The sequence below is a fragment of the Cebus imitator genome, unplaced genomic scaffold (assembly GCF_001604975.1).
Source record: "Cebus imitator isolate Cc_AM_T3 unplaced genomic scaffold, Cebus_imitator-1.0 Scaffold275, whole genome shotgun sequence".
In the NCBI taxonomy this organism is placed as follows: Eukaryota; Metazoa; Chordata; class Mammalia; order Primates; family Cebidae; genus Cebus; species Cebus imitator.
In genome coordinates this window covers 1,028,975-1,047,620 of record NW_016107590.1, presented here as the reverse complement: position 1 = coordinate 1,047,620, position 18,646 = coordinate 1,028,975, and the positions used below count along the sequence as shown (strand labels likewise).

Sequence of the window (18,646 nt, the reverse complement as noted above, 5' to 3'; positions counted from 1 at the left end):
GCTAAACAGATAAAGAGAATAGGACACCCAATCAAACTCTAGGGGTCTTGAGAAAGAAACGAGACTAGCAAGGCATGGTGTAATTGTAAGGGGAGGGGAAAGGAGAAAAAGAGGAGAGGTGCGGGGCTCATCTGAGGCCAGCCAGGAAGGGTGGAATTGGAAGGAGGAGCCCTGTGGGCAAGTTGATGAGAACAGCCCACTTCTCCACTCTTCCCAGCAAGCAGAACTAGGCCTACAATGGCCTCAGCCTCTCTCCACAAGGAAAGCCCTCCTTTCCATGTTTTTCCAAACACCAAGGTTGACCAGCTGAGTGAGTGAACTGCTCCTTCAAGGACTAATCTGTCCCAAAGTGATGTCTCATGCAGCTAAGGGATGCCCAAATTATTAAAATAAGGGGAGACCTACCTTCCTTTGTCCAGTGACATATAAGTGCAAATCCTAGTTGGAGGTAATAACTTTAGTCAAACGAGTTTAATTAACATGCCTGCACCCAATCAGCCACAAGTACAATGACTCACCATCTGACCCTTTTGGGTATTGAGGGGTGGAGAGTGTGTCTGCAGGTTCATATGTATCTGTCTGTCTGTTTGCTCTTGTGGGAAGGGATCATATAAAAGCAGAAGGCTGGGCCCCTGACATGAGGGTGGAGGGAGGTGCTCATCCCCCCCGACCCCCCGGCCAAAAAAAAAAGGCCATAGAAAAAGCCAAAACTCCAAGATCTGCCTAGCAATCCTTTCTGCTTGCTTTTATCTGAGTCCAAGGCAGGCCACTATCTCTGAGGTTTTTTTTTTTTTTTTTTTGATCTTGCAACTGCAAAGGCAAACATCTCTGATTTATGTGACTTATCAGGACTTTTTTCAACTTGGTTGATCTATGTGAAGCAGATTCCTTTTTACTGATCTTTAAAATCTGTAGTATCCAAATAGAAAGATTTGGTTTAACAGCCATTTGTTGAGTATCTCCAGGCTCTCTGTAACCATAATGCTTGCGAGCTGGAACATGGAGATGAATGATGCCAACTCCCATCCTGCAGAAGCTCACATTGCATCAGGACAGCCACTCTGTCAACAGAGATGGATATACCAGTGAATAACTTCTCTATACTACATCACACTACACTATGCCACTGCTTTGTTGGTCAAAGGATTAGAAAAGCAGAAAAGTGTTGTGACTAAATACTGTAGTTCCTCCGTCTTATAATTACCAAGCCCAATTATTATTAACAAATATCTCGCTTTGTTCTAATATATGTTTAATAGCTCGTTGCCCAGGAACAAGACATTGAATCAAAATCATTTCCTTCATTCACTAATGCTCCAAATATTGGAATACTGGCATAAGGAATATAAGCAATTAAGTAAGACAAGGATTTGGGGTTACGTCTATGAGAGGGGAAAGAATGACACCCCAGATGATTTATTTACTGCATTCATGCAATCACAAATGCCCAGTGAATGCTGATTTCACATTGAGGCTGCTGGCATAATGCATCAGGCATTAATTGCACGAACATTTCTTTAGAGCTGCTTAGCTGAAGTTTATCACGATCATTCAGCCATTGCCTAGCAACTCGTGAAGGCTATCAAAGAACTCTTTGTCCACAGTCCTGGCAAAAACAGTCCCTTACAAATCTCCTTATCAGCATTAGAACATTTATCAGAAATAATGCTCCCGTTGAACCAGAGATGGCTGCAGATTTAAACCTACCTCCTTCCCATTTTCCCTCTTCTTCCCAATATTTTAGGAAGTTATTTCCTGTAATATTAAAGTTTTAATCTGTGTTTTGCTAAAACTTCAGAAGGAATTTCTTTAAGATGTCACATAATTCTTTCATGGCCTAATAATCTGGGTTTACATTTAAAAACACAGACCTGAGCCCCCAAACATATATCTGCTCAAAAATAAACAAGGAAGACATCTCCACCCCCTTAGCAGGGAAGGGTCACCATTTTTGGTGCACAAACTATGAATATCTTGGGCTTCCTGGTTTGAGTGAAGACTTATTTGGGGAAGCAAAGAATGATGTGGTTGCTTCATCCATTGGAAAGTAGTCCTGAATATCACATAGGAAAGAGGAACTATGCTTATCAATTTATTCAACAAATATTTATTTAATACCTCCCATACTAGGTGCTATGGTGTGCAAAAACAGGCAATGTCTCTCCCTCAGGAAGCTGCCGAAATTAATTACCTTTGGTGGAGCATTGGAGGGGAGTCTGCATGTGAATTTTCTTCCATAACTCTCCAGAATTCATCTTCCCCTGCATCTTAGCTAACATTGACTTAGTTCCATGCCTTGCCACTTTAATCATTTTTTTTTACTTGAGGAACCCCAAATGGGGTTTCCCCAGGTAAAAGAGCACCTGACAGGTTTTCTTTCTTCCCAGGCGTGACCTCTTCAGGCAATGTTCTGCCCTCTGATAAAGCCCAAATTTAGTTACGCCCCTTCCTTCTTAAAATTGTTCATTTGGTCCCTGTTAACACCAGGGGGAAGTTTACACTCCACAGCATGGCGCTCTTGGCTCAATGCAATGTGGCCACTGCTTGACTGCCCAGATGCCTCACTGGTTCTCCTCAGCACGAGTTTCAGCTGTACCCAACACTTGCAATTCCCGAAGAAAAGACACTTCTTCCGGGCTCTGAGTCTTGAGTCTTGCAGCCACTGTTCCTTTAGTCTGCAGTCCTCCTCCCCCTTCATAAGCTACCTCCTTTCCTGATCATGATCCCAGGCAGAGAAGGGTGTGCCTTTTCTGTGGTCATTATCACCTTGGAGTTACATTTTTTTTTTTTTTTTGGAGGAAGAGTCTTGCTCTGTTGCCAGGAGCCAGGCTGGGGTGCAGTGTCTCGATCTCGGCTCACTGCAGCCTCTACCTTCCGGGTTCAAGCAATTCTCCTGCCTCAGCCTCCAGAGGCGCACACCACCACGCCCAGCTAATTTTTGTATCTTAGTAGAGACAGGATTTCACTATGTTGGCAAGGATGGTCTTGCTCTCTTGACCTTGTGATCTGCCCGCTTCGGCCTCTCAAGGTGCTGAGATTACAGGCGTGAGCCACCGAGCCCGGCTGGAGTTACATTTTTAAGAAAACTTCTCACCAGCAAGCCAGCAGCTGGCCAGATCCCTTGAATGTTTGTTGAGTTGGGTTTCCTTTTGTGCCTTTGACAAAGAAGGAAACAAAAAGATGTCTTACAGGACTCAAGCAAATTTGGCAAAAGTTAAAAAAAAGAGGAGGTAAACGTAAATAATACACACGTACACACACAGAGCCAGAAATCGTGGTTAAAGCAAAACTTACAACTCTTCATCCTGGAGAATGTTTCATTGCAGGGCTATCCTTACATGGAAATCACTTCAGCAGTATAAGGTGCGACTTAGAGAAAAACCTACCCAACACTCTCTTTGTGATACTTACTGCTTAAAATTCCACAATTAGAATATTTATTTCTTAGGCTCTTAGAATGTGTGCTCTCTTAAAATATCAATATTCTCCAGCGAAGGTACGACTCAGCAATAATAAATGTATCTTGTCTATTTCTGACTGTAAGATGAAGGGAAAAATAACCAGGAGGGCACAGAGGACCAGAAGGAGAGAAGCAGCAGCAGGAAAAGAAGGTGCAGCAAGAGGAGGAAAGACAACTCCATACATTTTCCTGGAATTGTCCCCTAACCGAGACATACTTGATATTTATCTTCACATAGATTAGGCATCTCTGCAAAATGCTGACTCGTTTTTTACTGATGATAGAGTAAAATAAAAGGGCTTGAATTTTAAGAGGGAGTTGGTAATAGAATTTTTATAATTTATATTCAAAGGATAGATTTTCTTGCAATCCTACAAGAAAAGTTATTTTCAAGTAAGCTTGGGTCTGTTGAAAGATGCTTATATGATTGGATACAGAAGGTTTGATCAATTATCTATAGAATTTGCTATAATTCTCTGGACATGAAATAATGGGTAAATCCTGTGAAACAAGCTTATCTCTGCAGTGGATCTTCTTGATATAGGGTGGGCCTTGTTACTTATAAGAACATTATGGGGATATAGTTGATTATGACTGATGGCTAGGCTAATCAGCTGAACAAACCTATTAAAGGAAGAGGAATCAGTTATGAAAGAAAGGATATCTTTATTCAGATTTGCCTATCTGACCTGTAGTCATTTTTCTTAACATGCTCTGATTGAGAATGTGCTAAGCTATACATAAATCATGATAATCTATAATATAAAAAAGTAGCATATACTTTTGACCTAAAGTGTACTCCCTTCTATCTTAACTGAATTTATTAAGTGTAATTTGAAGTAGTGATCTGGCAAGTAGTTGATGAACTAAGTCATTATAAATGGCTAAATCTTCCCTCTACCCCAAGTCCCCACCATAACAAAAAAAGCATAAAAAATCAGGACTAATTTTTCAGGATGATGATTAGTCAGATTAACCAGATAATTACTCAGCTTCCACTTCTTCAATATGTTCATTGGGATTTGCCTTGATGGCTCCACACCAAAATGCCCTGGGTTGGTTATCTGAGTTTCTGTAATAAGCAGGTGTCCCCATCTTGGCTGTGGTTAAGCAGGAGTTTTGGCTCACAGTCAGCATCTAGGACCTGAATTTGAACTGAGAATGAAGCCTTCAGCAGGTTACCCTTGTTGGTACTTTCTTTTAAATTCACAAAACAAAGTTTAGGTTTGCAGCCTTGTTTTGAAGTGATTTACTGCTTAATATGCTTGATGCTTCTGCCCAGCGTAGGTGTGGATAAAAATTCCAGGTAGGATTCTGTGGCTGATGTGTCACATTTTGGGAGGGCAGAGTTTGCAATTTCATCTGTTTTTTAAAAGAGATTTGAAAGAAAAAAAAAAAAGGATATATTCGTGATTGCAAGAAAAAAACCAACATCGTAGGCCCAAATTTCATACTTTACTCAATGGGAAAAATTTAAACCCCAATTGGATTTATGAACAGAGACCTGGTCTCCTTTCTCCAGCCCAAGGTCCAAACTGAAATAAAAGTCTACTGTTGGTTCAAGCTAGACACAATGAGGTCTGCATGCTTTCTTGCCTACTTAATGGCCTTTACCATGCCGGAGACTTTCAGAAGGAAAAAAAAAAACCAGGAGCAGTAAAAAGTGGAGAATTACTGTTCACCGGAAATGGCATACCAATTAGCAACATTCATGTTATAGTTTGAGATTGCTTTCACATTAAGGTTGAGACTGTGGTGACTTTTTGCTTGATCATTTTAGAAGCCAAATTTATAACACAAGACATGACCGTCTCAGCATCGTGGTGCTGGGTGATTGTTAGTATTCTGGAATCCTGGAGGGTTTGCGTGCTTGCTCTTAATGTGTTTTCATTTGGTCTGAGGCTGGCAACCGCAAGTTCACTACTAATTATAACTTATTGCCTTTCAATGTGAAGAGGATTTCTTTAAGTCAAGAGAAATTCTGGCAAGAAAGAGGCCCTTATTGTATTTCCAATACGAATATACAGAGGAGACTTTTATTTATCTCAAATAAAACCTGGTTTTAGTTTTATTTTTGCAACCTTGGCTATCCTTTATGTTTACTTTTGGCATTTGTTTATTAATTCTAGTTTCTCAGTGTTTAAAATGAGAGTTAAACACCTGCATACAGTTTCATAATAATCCATAGCATAGACAGCAGCTACAAATAATGTTGGTTGTGATATTCTGCCAATATCTCTCCAATGTAAAACTGGATTTTTAAGGAGGAATTTGGTGGCACATGTCCGTGCATTTTTCTCTTCTGCACAATGCACCATCAAGTTATTTTAAGATGTTTATTTGTTTAATCTAGGGGAGGGTTTTCTTTATGCAAACATTTTATGTAACTGCATTGCTTTATCCTTTTATATTTTATTTCTCTGTGAACACAAAGAATAGGAGGAGGAGGAAGTCACTTAGGCTAAAAGATATTGTATTTTTGATACATTTTACTTTCAATAGACAGAGCCCTTGGTCTTCCGCTTTGCTCCCTCATCCTGAAGAAGAAAAATCAATATAACAAAAGGTGTGTTATTCCTTCTTCATGACTCCATAGAAAATCATTCTGGGTATTATTTTAATGTTATGATGATACTGTGTATTGATATTTACAAGATGATAACTCTCTACTCATTGCTGCTCTTGATCCTTGGGTTTAACACCGTGAACTTAGTCCTCATCTTGGAATTAGTATCTGCAGAAGCTCCACACTGCCTCTCACTCAGCCTTGCCCCATGTGCATTGTTTCAGGTGTCCACTGTGATAGCGTGTGTGCTGAGGGACGCTGGGGCCCCAACTGCTCCCTGCCCTGCTACTGTAAAAATGGGGCTTCATGCTCCCCTGACGATGGCATCTGCGAGTGTGCACCAGGCTTCCGAGGCACCACTTGTCAGAGGAGTAAGTGTCTCATTAGGCAGTAATTTCCACCTTCCCTTCCCTGGGTACCATGTACAGAATAATGATCTCTGTTCCACCTCTAAGTTTATAGTGATGTCCTGTTGGACTTGAAGGCAGAAGAGAGTGTAATATTCACTTTGTCCTTTGCAGAACTACTAGAAAGCACTTCTCTAAGAGCTTCATTCTTTCCAGCCTTCGGAACTAACCTAACAGATGGGGATTTAACCATTTCTTCTCGGTAATTACTACATTGCCTCATTGGCACAACCCAGGATATATTCCTTCATGCTTTCCGAAAGCTTGCAAATGGTGTTCTAGAAATTCATTGACCTGTAAATATTTTATTCAGCAATTTGGCATTGGCCTTACCTCAATTACCAGACGTCAACATCAGCCAAACCTTGAGGCAAATCATTTATCCTGCTAGTAGTCTTAAAATCAGTGCTATGGGGAAAGTGGAATTGCAAAGTTAAAAAAGGAGGCTGTTGACATTGGTTCTCAAGACTTTTAAGTTAGAGAAGGATCAATAAGATTTTTGGTAATTGCAATCAAAAAAAGAATATGTCACTAATTATGTTATACTGTTCTAATTTTTAAAATTGCCTTTTCCCCCATAAGAATTCTGTGCAGTTATCCTATATTTAAATCTGAATAATATCTTGGCAAGAACCTAAGTATGTAGCATTTTGTTTAAACACTTTCGATGACAGTCGTTAACCTGGACCATTTTGAGGAGGCAAAATCTTCAAAATTTGATTGTCGATCTATTTATTACCGGTAATGACTCTTAAAGAATATAAGATTAACAAATGGTTTGAGAGGACTTATTTGAGACTTATTAGTATTTCAGATTTTTTTATCTCTTTATTTATTCAATGAAAATTCCTTGAGCCCCTGCTTTATGCCAAGCCTTGAGCTAATTGGGGCCTTAAATGGGAAAATAAAGAAGACTAAGTCATTTACTTCCCTCAAGAAATTCAGAGTTCAGTGGCTTCTTTTCTTCATTAAAGGGTTCCTTTGTTCCTTCATTGTTCCTGTTTTCTACTTGGAAAATTCTTAGTATCTTTTTTACTTTTCTTTAAGATTTTGTTTTTTAACCTATAAAACTTTAACTAGATCCCCATGTGGAATGCGAGAGAAAGATAACTGCATCTCAGAAAGACAACTGCCGATTTCCCTTCTATTTTCAGTCTGCTCCCCCGGTTTTTATGGGCATCGCTGCAGCCAGACATGTCCACAGTGTGTTCACAGCAGCGGGCCCTGCCACCACATCACTGGCCTGTGTGACTGCTTGCCTGGCTTTACAGGCGCCCTCTGCAATGAAGGTAAGGCAGGAAGCATCTGGGACAGTTGGGTGGTGATGAGCACCCCGGAGAGTCAGTCCTCAGGCCTCCCTTGGTCTTCCTGAGGGCCATGTTCAGCTGTCTGCTAGGAATACCTTCTACGGTGCTGTATCTGCAGCTTCTAAGATAGGACTTTGAGCTTTGGAAAAGCTGGTTTTCCACTCCAGCAAAACCTTTTTATTTCCTGAGTTGTGCTACTCTTCAGTTTTAGCTGGACACGGTCTCCCATAAAAAATCAATATGAGGAAGGATTTTGACTCCCAGACCAAGAAGTCTTGATTTCTAGAAGTGCAATGACGTCTCCCGGTTTGTGATGCCTACATGAGAGTCTTTGGCTTCATGGATTTGTAAAAATGACCCCATTCAGGATAAGGGATGCTGTTGAGCACAGATAGATCTACCAAATGAGCAGCTGGGCCTGTGACCTTTAAAGTCATTTCCTGTGCTAAGATTCTAAGATTCTGTGAGGCGGGTTGTGATTGTGAGTTACTGACCTATAGCTTATTCGCAGTGTGTCCCAGTGGCAGATTTGGGAAGAACTGTGCAGGAATTTGTAGCTGCACCAACAATGGAACCTGTAACCCCATTGACAGATCGTGTCAGTGTTACCCGGGTTGGATCGGCAGTGACTGCTCTCAACGTAAGTCTCGTTTGAGAACAATTAATCAATCATTCTTTTTTTTTTTAGATTATTTAGGATTGAAGTATGAGTGTTTTTATATAATCAAGAAAGAATATATGACTAACTATAAGACACATTCTACACATGCTTTTTTTTTTTTTTTCCATTAACAGCTTTATGCAATGGTCCTATATTTAAATCCAAATAATGTCTTGGAAAGAACCTAAATATGTAACATTTTGCTTATCCACTTTTCAGTGATTCGTCATCCATTGAAATAAATACAGAGAAAGAAAGAAATGGAGTTAAATGACGTGAGCCTTAGAAACCTATTGGGATCCTGAGTTGACTGCCCACCTAATATGCTTATCTTCACCTTGGCTTCTCCCAAGTGCCTTCCACACCACTGGATTTCAGACAGGAGTTGTATGACTCTATAAGGGACTATATAGATGACTCTTAGAGTATGCATGTCATGAAAAAAATGACATTAACTGTAAGTCATTCATGAAGGTTTTGAAAGGGTCAGTGCAACTTCTAAAAGTATTCAACTTTTGACCAAGGAATAGCATATACATGGGGTAATCTGGTTTCATTCATTATAAATTTTATGAAACACTCTGTTTATATTGAATCCCTCCATGATGCACATAGAGAAATGAAAGAATGACTGTCCAGTCATTTTACATGGTGTTTATTGATGATTTAATTCAAACTTCACAATTTCAATCAACCTGCACATAGTAATTGATAAGCAATATGTTTTTTGCTGGAAGATTTTTTTCTGAATGTTAATTTTTTCCATAAGTAGCCCAGGCTGTGCCCCATTTTTAGGAATAAGGGAGGAGAGCTAATAAATCTCAGAAGTGTAGCTCTTTAGTAAAAGAAGTGTTATTTGATATGTGTTCACTCCATTCTGTGGGCATCACTTGAGAAGAAATCAGTCTGTTTAACTCTACATGTGTTGCAAGGGCTCTGACTAATAGTTGGGCATATAGACAGATTGATAAATACATACTGAAAAACAGGATTTGAGAAGAGTAAAAGATCCAATATCGTTGTCATAAAATGATTGATTTATATTGTTCCTTTAAAAAGTAGTCTTTATTTTGGAAGTTCTTCCCTTCCTTATTTGGAGGAGAAATGTGCTGAAAGGAACAGAAATAGAAACACAGCTATGAATGGAGACTATAGTGTTGCCTCCTCCCTTAATCACTCCACAGGAAGCTGATTTATTTGGCAAGAGCCTTTGCTTCTCCTGGGGATCATTGATTTCATTGATTCCCTTATGGACTCTACAGAATCATCTTAATATTTCTTCTTGGCTGATTATGAGCCTGTCTAAAGAGAGCAAAGCCCTTCATGGTGAAAACAGAGACTTTGAAAACTTAAAGGCGTACATTTAAAGGGGCAGGTGTTCTTGGGAAAATGATTTTTAGAGCCCTATCTATATATTTACCTTTTAGGAATATTAAGTTGAGTAATCCTTATTCCCATTCTGTGATCATAACAAATATAGGGAGAACAGCCTAATGGCAGTGGGTTACTTCAGAAAAATATGTCATGGACATAAATGGGTTTACAAAAGCTGGTTAAGTATCATCTAAGGAATGGGTTGTTTTAGGTAAAGGGTGCTTCACTGAGCATCACATGGGTTAGACGCTTCAATAGTTTTTACCGAGTCGTGCTGTGGCTTTAAAAGAGAGAAGCTGGTTTTGTCTAACAAAGAACAAATATTATTATTAATCTGTGTGACCTTGTTTGAGTCACTATTAACATTTTGTGGGCCTCAGTTTCTTCATCTGTAAAATGAGGGCGTTGTACTTAGAAAATTTGTTCTAATGTTCACTTGAGACCTCAAGTGTCACCTAGTATTTTCCCCTTGCTCTTAGACAAAAATGGTGCACACAATTATGGAAGAATTTTTTTCATTTTAAGAATTATTTCATATGTATTATTGATTGTCTTTACTGGTCCACATTCCCTACTGGATAGCCATATAGAAATTATAGGCAGTCCTCCTTTTATGCAATTATGTTCCTGAAGTATTAATATGAATAAAAAGTATTTTCTGTCAATGAAATTATTTTAGCCCATGATCTTATGTTATTATTTCACAGAGAGTTTATCTGATTTTTCTGATGGCTCTTTAATCGGCAGTGACCCCTAATGATTTAGTTGTATTATTTTCTACATCTTCCAATTAAGAGTTTTTACAAGTAAACCAATTTTTACATGCCACTGGGAACCTCTCTGTCTCTCTCTCTCTCTCTCTCTCTCTCTCTCTATATATATATATATATATATATATATATATATACACATATATATATATATATATATACACATATATATATACATTTTTTTTTTGAGATGGAGTTTTGCTCTTATTGCCCAGGCTGGAGTGCAGTGGCACAATCTTGGCTCACTGCAACCTCTACCTCCCAGGTTCAAGCAATTTTCTTGCCTCAGCCTACCAAGTAGCTGAGATTACAGGCATGCACTGCCACACCTGGCTAACTTTGTATTTGTTGGAAATGGGCTTTCTCCATGCTGGTCAGGCTTGTCTTGAACTCCCAACCTCAGGTGATCCACCTGCCTCAGCCTCCCAAAGTACTGGGATTACAGGTGTGAGCCATCGCACCCAGCCAAAATCTCAATATTTAACAGGAGCCTAAAGTGTCAAGTCTAGAGTAGACTGAAGAGTACAGGATTTAGAATTTGTAAGCATGAGCTACATGGCCTTGGGTCCTTTAACCTCTCTTGAGTAAAGTCATTTTTCACACCTTATCTCTGGTCCAGTGTCCTCTCCTTAGGCCTTCCTCAAAGGAGTAGCTCCCAAAATGATTGTCTTCCATATCTTCCTTACGTTTTTTTCATAGTACTTACCCCCACCGATTTTTCATTTTGTTGGTTGGTTGATTTGCCTGCCTCTGCTACCAAAATATAAGCTTCCAGAGGATGGCTTGGACTTTGTCTTATCCTCCGCTGTCGCCTTTGTGCCTGGAAGTGTTGGGTACATAATAGGTGCTGAATGGGTGTTTGTTTAGTAACTGAATCTGTAAACTTGAGGTGATTTTGTCCCAGCCACCTCAGTCTGCAGTTGTGAGTGAGTATGTATGTCAGTAATGACAGTCGTTGCTGTTGAGCTCAGAGGCCATCTGGGATTTAGTGCAGAATTCAGAGCAGCGTGCTTTCTTAGTCCTGATGTACCCTGCTAACCTCTCACATGCAGGGAGATCTGTAGGGTTGGATGGAATTCTCCCTGCTTGGTATTGGCCTCAGAACTCTGATGGACCTCTCCACACCTGTAATTTCAGCATGTCCACCTGCCCACTGGGGCCCAAACTGCATCCACACGTGCAATTGCCACAATGGAGCTTTCTGCAGCGCCTACGATGGGGAATGTAAATGCACTCCTGGCTGGACGGGGCTCTACTGCACTCAGAGTAAGTGACAAGCCCTCTGAGGCTCACCAAGGGGAGACTCCTCCAAGGAGGAAATAGCCTCAGCCTCCGCATGCATGACTGGAGCTCAACAAGGGTCCCTGAGGTTGGAGTACTTCACTCTCCTAATGACCTCTAGACATCTAAATTTCTCTAAGTGATTGAGAGCTACTACATTCCAAGTATTCTGTCTCTAGGTTCTATCAGGACACTGAGGTGGAGCGATGCTGTAATGGTGTACAGTTTCTTTCTCTTCTCTCCTTTAACTAAACAGTATTTATAATGATCAATGCTTTATTTTAACGGCACAAAAGTTAGGATAAGTATAGAGATTAGAAAGGTAGTGAAGACAACAAGCCTCACTGCCTGATTTAATGTGAGCTCTTAGAAAAGATGGAGTTCTGTGGTTTTCAAACTGTAGCAAGCTTCAGAATCACCTGGAGGACCCAACAAACGCAGAAGCTGGTCCCATCCCCAGAGAGTCAGAAGCAGTGGGTCTGGGCTGGGACCTGAGAATTCCGATTTTTGTCAACTGGTAGTAAAGCCAGCTTGGGGTCACGCTTTGAGAGCCACTGCTCTAGTTATTTTCTCCATTTTGTATCGCACAGCATCTAACCATTTTTTCTTCCATGAGGCTTTTAGTGTGATAGGATATAATGTGCAAAGTACTCCAAAGCTGAGCATCATTGGGGAAGGAAGATGATTCTCTGCCCTCTTACCTTCAGTTGAAAAAAGGAGACAAGACAGGAAGGCATGTGTTATGATTAAGTATTAATAATGGTGGATAATTTAAAATAATAGCAAGAAGCTGAAGAGGAAAGATGGGTCCAAAATTAGGCAATTCTTACCTAATACTAATTAGAGTACATAATTAAAGAAAATGCTGAAAAAGTCTTTCAAAACTTTCTAAAAGAGAATGTAGACCTTGAACCAAAATTTGAAAAGGATAATTGGTAAGGAAGAAGGCTGGCCCAAGCATATTCTGCAGAGATCATATATCTATAAATATTGTTTCACTTCTTAGTGAAAGGTACTTGTAAGATATTATTTATAATTCTAAAATTAGAACCTGCTTCAGAGAACCCTTTTTTAAGTGCAAGTAACATGATATAGTGGGAACAACATGGGGTCTGGAGCCAGACCTCCCTGCATTTGAATCATGGCCCTGCCATTCTGCCAATTGCCAGCTGTGTGACTTAGGGTACTTGGGGCTTAGCTCCTGTCTACAGGATGGGAATATCCATCCCTGAATTTCTGGGCTGCTGTAAAGATTAAACAAGAGAATTCATGAAAAGAATCTGGCACAGAGTAGTTAGGTGCTAAATAAATGTATGACAGCAGAGGGTCATCAGTGTGAACTGGCACCTGGGCACTGCCTCTGCTTCTTGAAAGTCTCATAAGAAAATGGGAAAATGAAAAGCGTATGTAATATTTGGAAACAGCCACTGAATCAGCCTGTATTGAAGCTTTCATCATGCCAGAGATCCCCGAGGCACTCTTGCAGGGCAGCTGCCAGCCTGTGTAAGCCAACTGAATTTTTGGGTGTCTTTAGCTCAAGAAACCCGCCGGTCTAAGCATTGGAAATTATGCAGCAGGGTGAAGGCGTATTGCTTTTTACAAAGCACCTGTAAAGTGTAGTTATTTTTTAAGGTAAGCATTCTAGTACACCTCTTTAGGGAAGTTGATATTATCTAAGTTAATAACAGTGGACAAGGCTGGTAGCGACAATAGAGACGTTCTGTACTACAAATAAAAGCATACAGATAATTTTAACATAGAGTACCCGTCTCAGCCCATTGGAATTTTAGTCCAGGATTGCAGTAGAAATGTGAAAGAATGAAAGGAAATGTCCTATTCTTCCAGGGTTGAAGGGACGTTTTGTTAGAAGGCATTAGTCTTGCCTCCAGGGGTACCAGTGATGGTTACAGTGACAGGAATGGAACTCTTTTGCCTTCTACTTATGAATTACAACCTCCTTGCAAGAGGCCCATCTTGGGACTTCAAGGAAGCTCTTGTGGCAAGCTGAGATATGTACTATTCACTGTGTTCGCTGATGGCTCAGTGTCCTTCACGTTGAAACACAAACATGTTAGAGGCACGAGCTTCCAGGTGTTTCTCTTCAGCAGCCTCTTGACTCCTGATGTCCTCCCTCCTCCCACAGGATGTCCTCTGGGGTTTTATGGAAAAGACTGTGCGCTGATATGTCAATGTCAAAACGGAGCTGACTGTGACCACATCTCTGGGCAGTGTACTTGCCGCACTGGGTTCATGGGACGGCACTGTGAGCAGAGTAAGTATGAGAGCATGACATCACGAGGTAGTATTTTTTTCCCTCTAGAATCAAATTTCCTAGATGCCTGGAAATGTTAAGGCAGAATTCACCACTCTTAGGCTGTTTGAGCTGATGGCTGGTTACTTCTCAGTACGATTAACTTCCCCTCCCAGAGGTCGGACCTCCCTGGGATCATCGCTGGCTACTCAGCGCTCTGGGTGGAGGAGGTGTGATTACAAGAATGAAGACAGAATTCAAGTTTTCCATTCTGTTCTTTGGGGCTCTCCCTTCCTCTCCTTCTTACTTTTGGAATGTGGCTGCTCAGAGCTTTAAAAGAGCCAGGTGAGCTTTCTTCATGGCAGAGGCGGGACCCAGGTCTCACATTGGAGGACAGTACATTCGGTGGGGAGGAGGGCTGGTGGCCCAGGACCAACCCCTGTTGCTGAGGAGGGAACAAATCCATTCAAACATTGCCACCCTTTTGACAGCCTTCTCTAGATAGTACTTTTATACTGCTTGCATTAACAATTTCTCATCTTAGTCTTCACAACCTTCAAGACAACATACTGCCTTAAATTTTTTTTTAAGTCCCCATATGCTGTTGGAAGTACTCATCCTTATTTTTTTATTTCCACCCCACTATCTATGCATCTGCTCACAAACTTATAAGAAGATTAGTCTTAATAAAATTGAGTATTTCAATATGCAATAATAATTCCTTATTATTCCTTTCCCCTGTGACTTTCATTCAGTGTCTATGATAAATAAATAAGGACTTGCCTGTAATCCCAGGATTTTGGGAGGGCGAGGTGGGAGGATCACGAGGTCAGGAGATTGAGACCATCCTGGCCAACATGGTGAAACCCCGTCTCTACTAAAAATACAATAATTAGCTGGGTATGGTGGCGCGTGCCTGTAGTCCCCGCTACTTGGGAGGCTAAGGCAGGAGAATTGCTTGAACCCGGGAGGCGAAGGTTGCAGTGAGCCTAGATCGCACCACCGCACTCCAGCCTCGTGCCTGGTGACAGAGAGAGACTCTGTCTCAAAAAAATAATAAATAAATAAATAAATAAGGGCTTAGGGCTATATTGGACCCAATTTATTATGATAAAACCTTTTAAGCAGGAAAAGGTGAAGAGCAATTTCTGTTCACCAGTTTGTACTCTTGGGAAGGATCTGCCAAGCTGATGGCCACAGGAGCAGTGAGGCCTGGAAAGGTTGATCAGGATAGCAGGACTCTGGCAATAAAGCATCCCTCCCCATTCCACTCCACTGGCACCTCACAGAGCCACTTTGAACCTGGTTGCTTCATTATTACATGCTAAACCCTAGGGTATTTTTGCATATCCTCTTTCTAGCAAACATAACAAAAGTGACATCCAGGAATCAGCTCAAGACAGAGACAACCCAATTTTAGTTTTGCATCACTGTTTCAATGAGTCATGAAACAGATCCTGACTGAGTGTCACGGTTGCATACACACCTCTTTTGTGCATACAAATATTGTGTGTCTGTGTATAAATGTCTAAGCATATGCATGGAAACCAGAAGAGGCTCAAAATTTTACTTGAATGACAGATAACTGGTTAGGATCTTGTTAAATAAAAATCTCTGAAGTGCTTCCATGATTACTCTCAACAGCAAATTAAAGTGTCCCTATTTTGGAGACTTCTCCCAATGATTATTTGTAAACAGAAACCCTGTGTTTGACAGAGAATTCTAATAATAATAGCACATTGCCCCCTGCTGCTCACTTTATGAAAAACATCAATATTTTGTCATGATTTTTAGATTTAACATGCTTACACTATTCTTTGAAATTCATGCCTAATTCTTATTAAGACCATATCATAAAAATCCCATTATTTTTGTCTTTAAGACGTCAACCTGCAAATCCAGAGTTTTAACCATTCCGTAGCAAATAAGGCGCTTACCTAGAAAATCAACAAAATTTGTTGTCTGCCTCTTCTATTCCTGGCTAATTCCATTGAGAATGTGCATTTACAAAGATCCCTGAGCCTACAGTAAAGTATATATGTTCTCAAGGACATATTTTAGTTTATCTTTAGTTTATGCTTTTCAGTATAGGCCTCTTCCAGCCCACAGTTTTGCCTGGTAGACTTATCTCAAATTCCCCTTAGTGATTATCTTCATCTGTTTCATGAGAATATCACAGACTCTCCATATATCATAGAGGTGGGTATGTGGCAGCTGACAGCGTCAGGAGCTCTAATGCTGAGCAGCCCTGTCTCTAACCCTGTGCAGCCTGGACTGTGAGTGCTCGTGATTCCAGGAATGCTGTCCAGTTCTGGAACACTCTGGGGGTTATAAGTCAGCCTGAACAGGAATCCCCTGAAAGGATTCATCTAGAGATGTGCAAGGCTTGCAGTCAGAGACAGCCTTGCTCCAGATTTCCAAGGCTGCAAAGCTGAATTTGACTTTCCTTCTCTAGAGTGCCCTGCAGGAACATATGGCTACGGCTGTCGCCAGTTATGTGACTGTCTGAACAACTCCACCTGCGACCATATCACCGGGACCTGTTATTGCAGCCCTGGATGGAAGGGCGCAAGATGTGATCAAGGTAAAGATACTAGCAAATAATACCTCTTACCATGTGAGCACCATCTTCCAGGCAGTGTGGAGTATTTTCATTTATGTTATCTAGCATCATCTTCACCACAGTTGAAACTGGCATAATTGGTGACTTATTTAATTGCCAGATGGATCCCTTATTGTTGCTTTTTGGCAAATAAAGAGACAAAAGCTTAAAGAGGTTAATTTTCCCAAGGTCACACAGCTGATAACTAGAATATGTCACAGCTTTTATGCCAGATTTTTGTTATTCCAAAACTCATGAACTTTCTATTGGGTCTGTGATTATTTTTTGGCTTTATTGAGGTGTAATTGATACTCAAAAAATACACCTATTTAATGTATACAATTTAGTAAAATCTGAACTTTTTATACACCTGTGAAACCATCACCATTATAAATGAAATATTCATCACCATGAAAGTTTCCTCATGCCCCTCCCTACTTCACCATCCCTTGTGCTCCAGGCAACCACTCATCTCTTTTCTGTCACTATAGACTAGTTTTCATTTTCTAGAATTTTATAGAAATGAATTTTTATACTGTAAAATTTGGGGTCTGGCTTTGTTTACTCAGCATAATTATTTTGAAATGGAACCATGTTGCTGCACATATCAGCAGTTCAGTTCTTTTCATTGCTGAATAGTATTCCATTGTATGGATATGCTATAATTTCTTTACCTATTCATGTGCTGATGGACATGTGGATTGTTTCCAGTTGTATTACTGATAAAGCTGCTATGAACAAGAGTGAATCAAGTTTTTGCATGGACATGTGCTTTCATTTCTCTTGGGTAAATACCTAGGAGTAGAATAATTGGGGTTATATGGTAGGCATATATTTAACTTTTTGTAAAACTGGTGCCCCTGGTTTTTAACTAGGGTGTGTATCACAATGACCATAATTGTCATATGCGTGGTTCCGTCTGGGAAATTCTGAATTTGGGGTTGGGGACTCTGAGAAAGTGCTTCTGATAGTTCTGAAGCATGCCCTCCAGAAAGCCACAGCTTCTACTTCATGTGGTAGTCCCTGGTAGGCAATAAGCAGATAGGTTATAAAAGGCTTTAGAAAACTGACACACTGTCATAGACGGAGTCAGCTTAAACTGCAGACCATGTAAATATTTACAGCATTTAACTTCACATGCTCATGATTTACATTTGACTGTCATAACAATAGAATATGATATTTCATGGCCACATAATTATTGCAAATACTCTGTAATCTCACTACATTGTCCTTGGTGGTCTGTGTTTCAGGGCAGATAGTTTTGTGAGAAGGTCCTCTAGCATTTAGAATCATAAAATAATAGGAACATTTACTTGAACTGGAAGCGGTGACGTGAGAGGCCTCTTTTCTCATTTATAGATGATAAAACTGCGCCTGAAAGCTTAAGGGAAAGTTCAGAATATCTAGGTCAATTTTTTTAGATGCCAGATTTCTTGAATCTCAACCCATGCCTTTAGTATCCTCACTTGATGGACCATAAGGAAAAACTATGTAATGTTGAATTTTGAATTTAATGAGTACGGTATTAGGGTCATGCTATCAGGTATTATCAGGACAAATCTTTCTGTCGTGGAAGATAACTTTGGATGAAAAATATCTTCTGAGGTAAAAGGCCCATTGAAATTAGCAAAAGGCTAATCCTGTTCTTAGACTAGATTTATAATGGTGTTATGCTTGCTTAGAAGGAAAATTACTCTTAGAAATGGTAAGGATAGACATTTGGTTAAGCAGTTGGGACATTTAGCATTTAACTGCATAAACTCAGTATTGAATAATAAAGCAAAATAAAAATTAGGTAAATTATTACCCCAAATTAATTGCCAGTCTAAGTATTTAATCTGAAATATATAAGAAGTCTCAAACCCTACTGCTGAATTTCTTTGAGTTCAGAAAAATCCTGTCTTTTTCTTCATATTTTTTAGAGACAGGGTCTTGCTATGTTGCTCAGGCTCGTCTCTAACTGC

At 40.1% G+C, this 18,646-nt stretch overlaps 1 protein-coding gene across 1 annotated transcript in view; it reads left to right on the top strand.

Moving 5' to 3' along the window:
* MEGF10 (multiple EGF like domains 10) overlaps nucleotides 1-18,646 on the top strand; it is a 131,148-nt gene that overhangs the window by 94,763 nt on the left and 17,739 nt on the right. Inside the window, exons 13-18 of the mRNA XM_017500999.2 lie at nucleotides 6,251-6,397; nucleotides 7,588-7,722; nucleotides 8,252-8,380; nucleotides 11,683-11,811; nucleotides 13,970-14,098; nucleotides 16,533-16,661. Of these exons, the coding sequence (XP_017356488.1) occupies nucleotides 6,251-6,397; nucleotides 7,588-7,722; nucleotides 8,252-8,380; nucleotides 11,683-11,811; nucleotides 13,970-14,098; nucleotides 16,533-16,661 (798 nt within the window). The remainder of the gene's footprint in view (nucleotides 1-6,250; nucleotides 6,398-7,587; nucleotides 7,723-8,251; nucleotides 8,381-11,682; nucleotides 11,812-13,969; nucleotides 14,099-16,532; nucleotides 16,662-18,646) is intronic.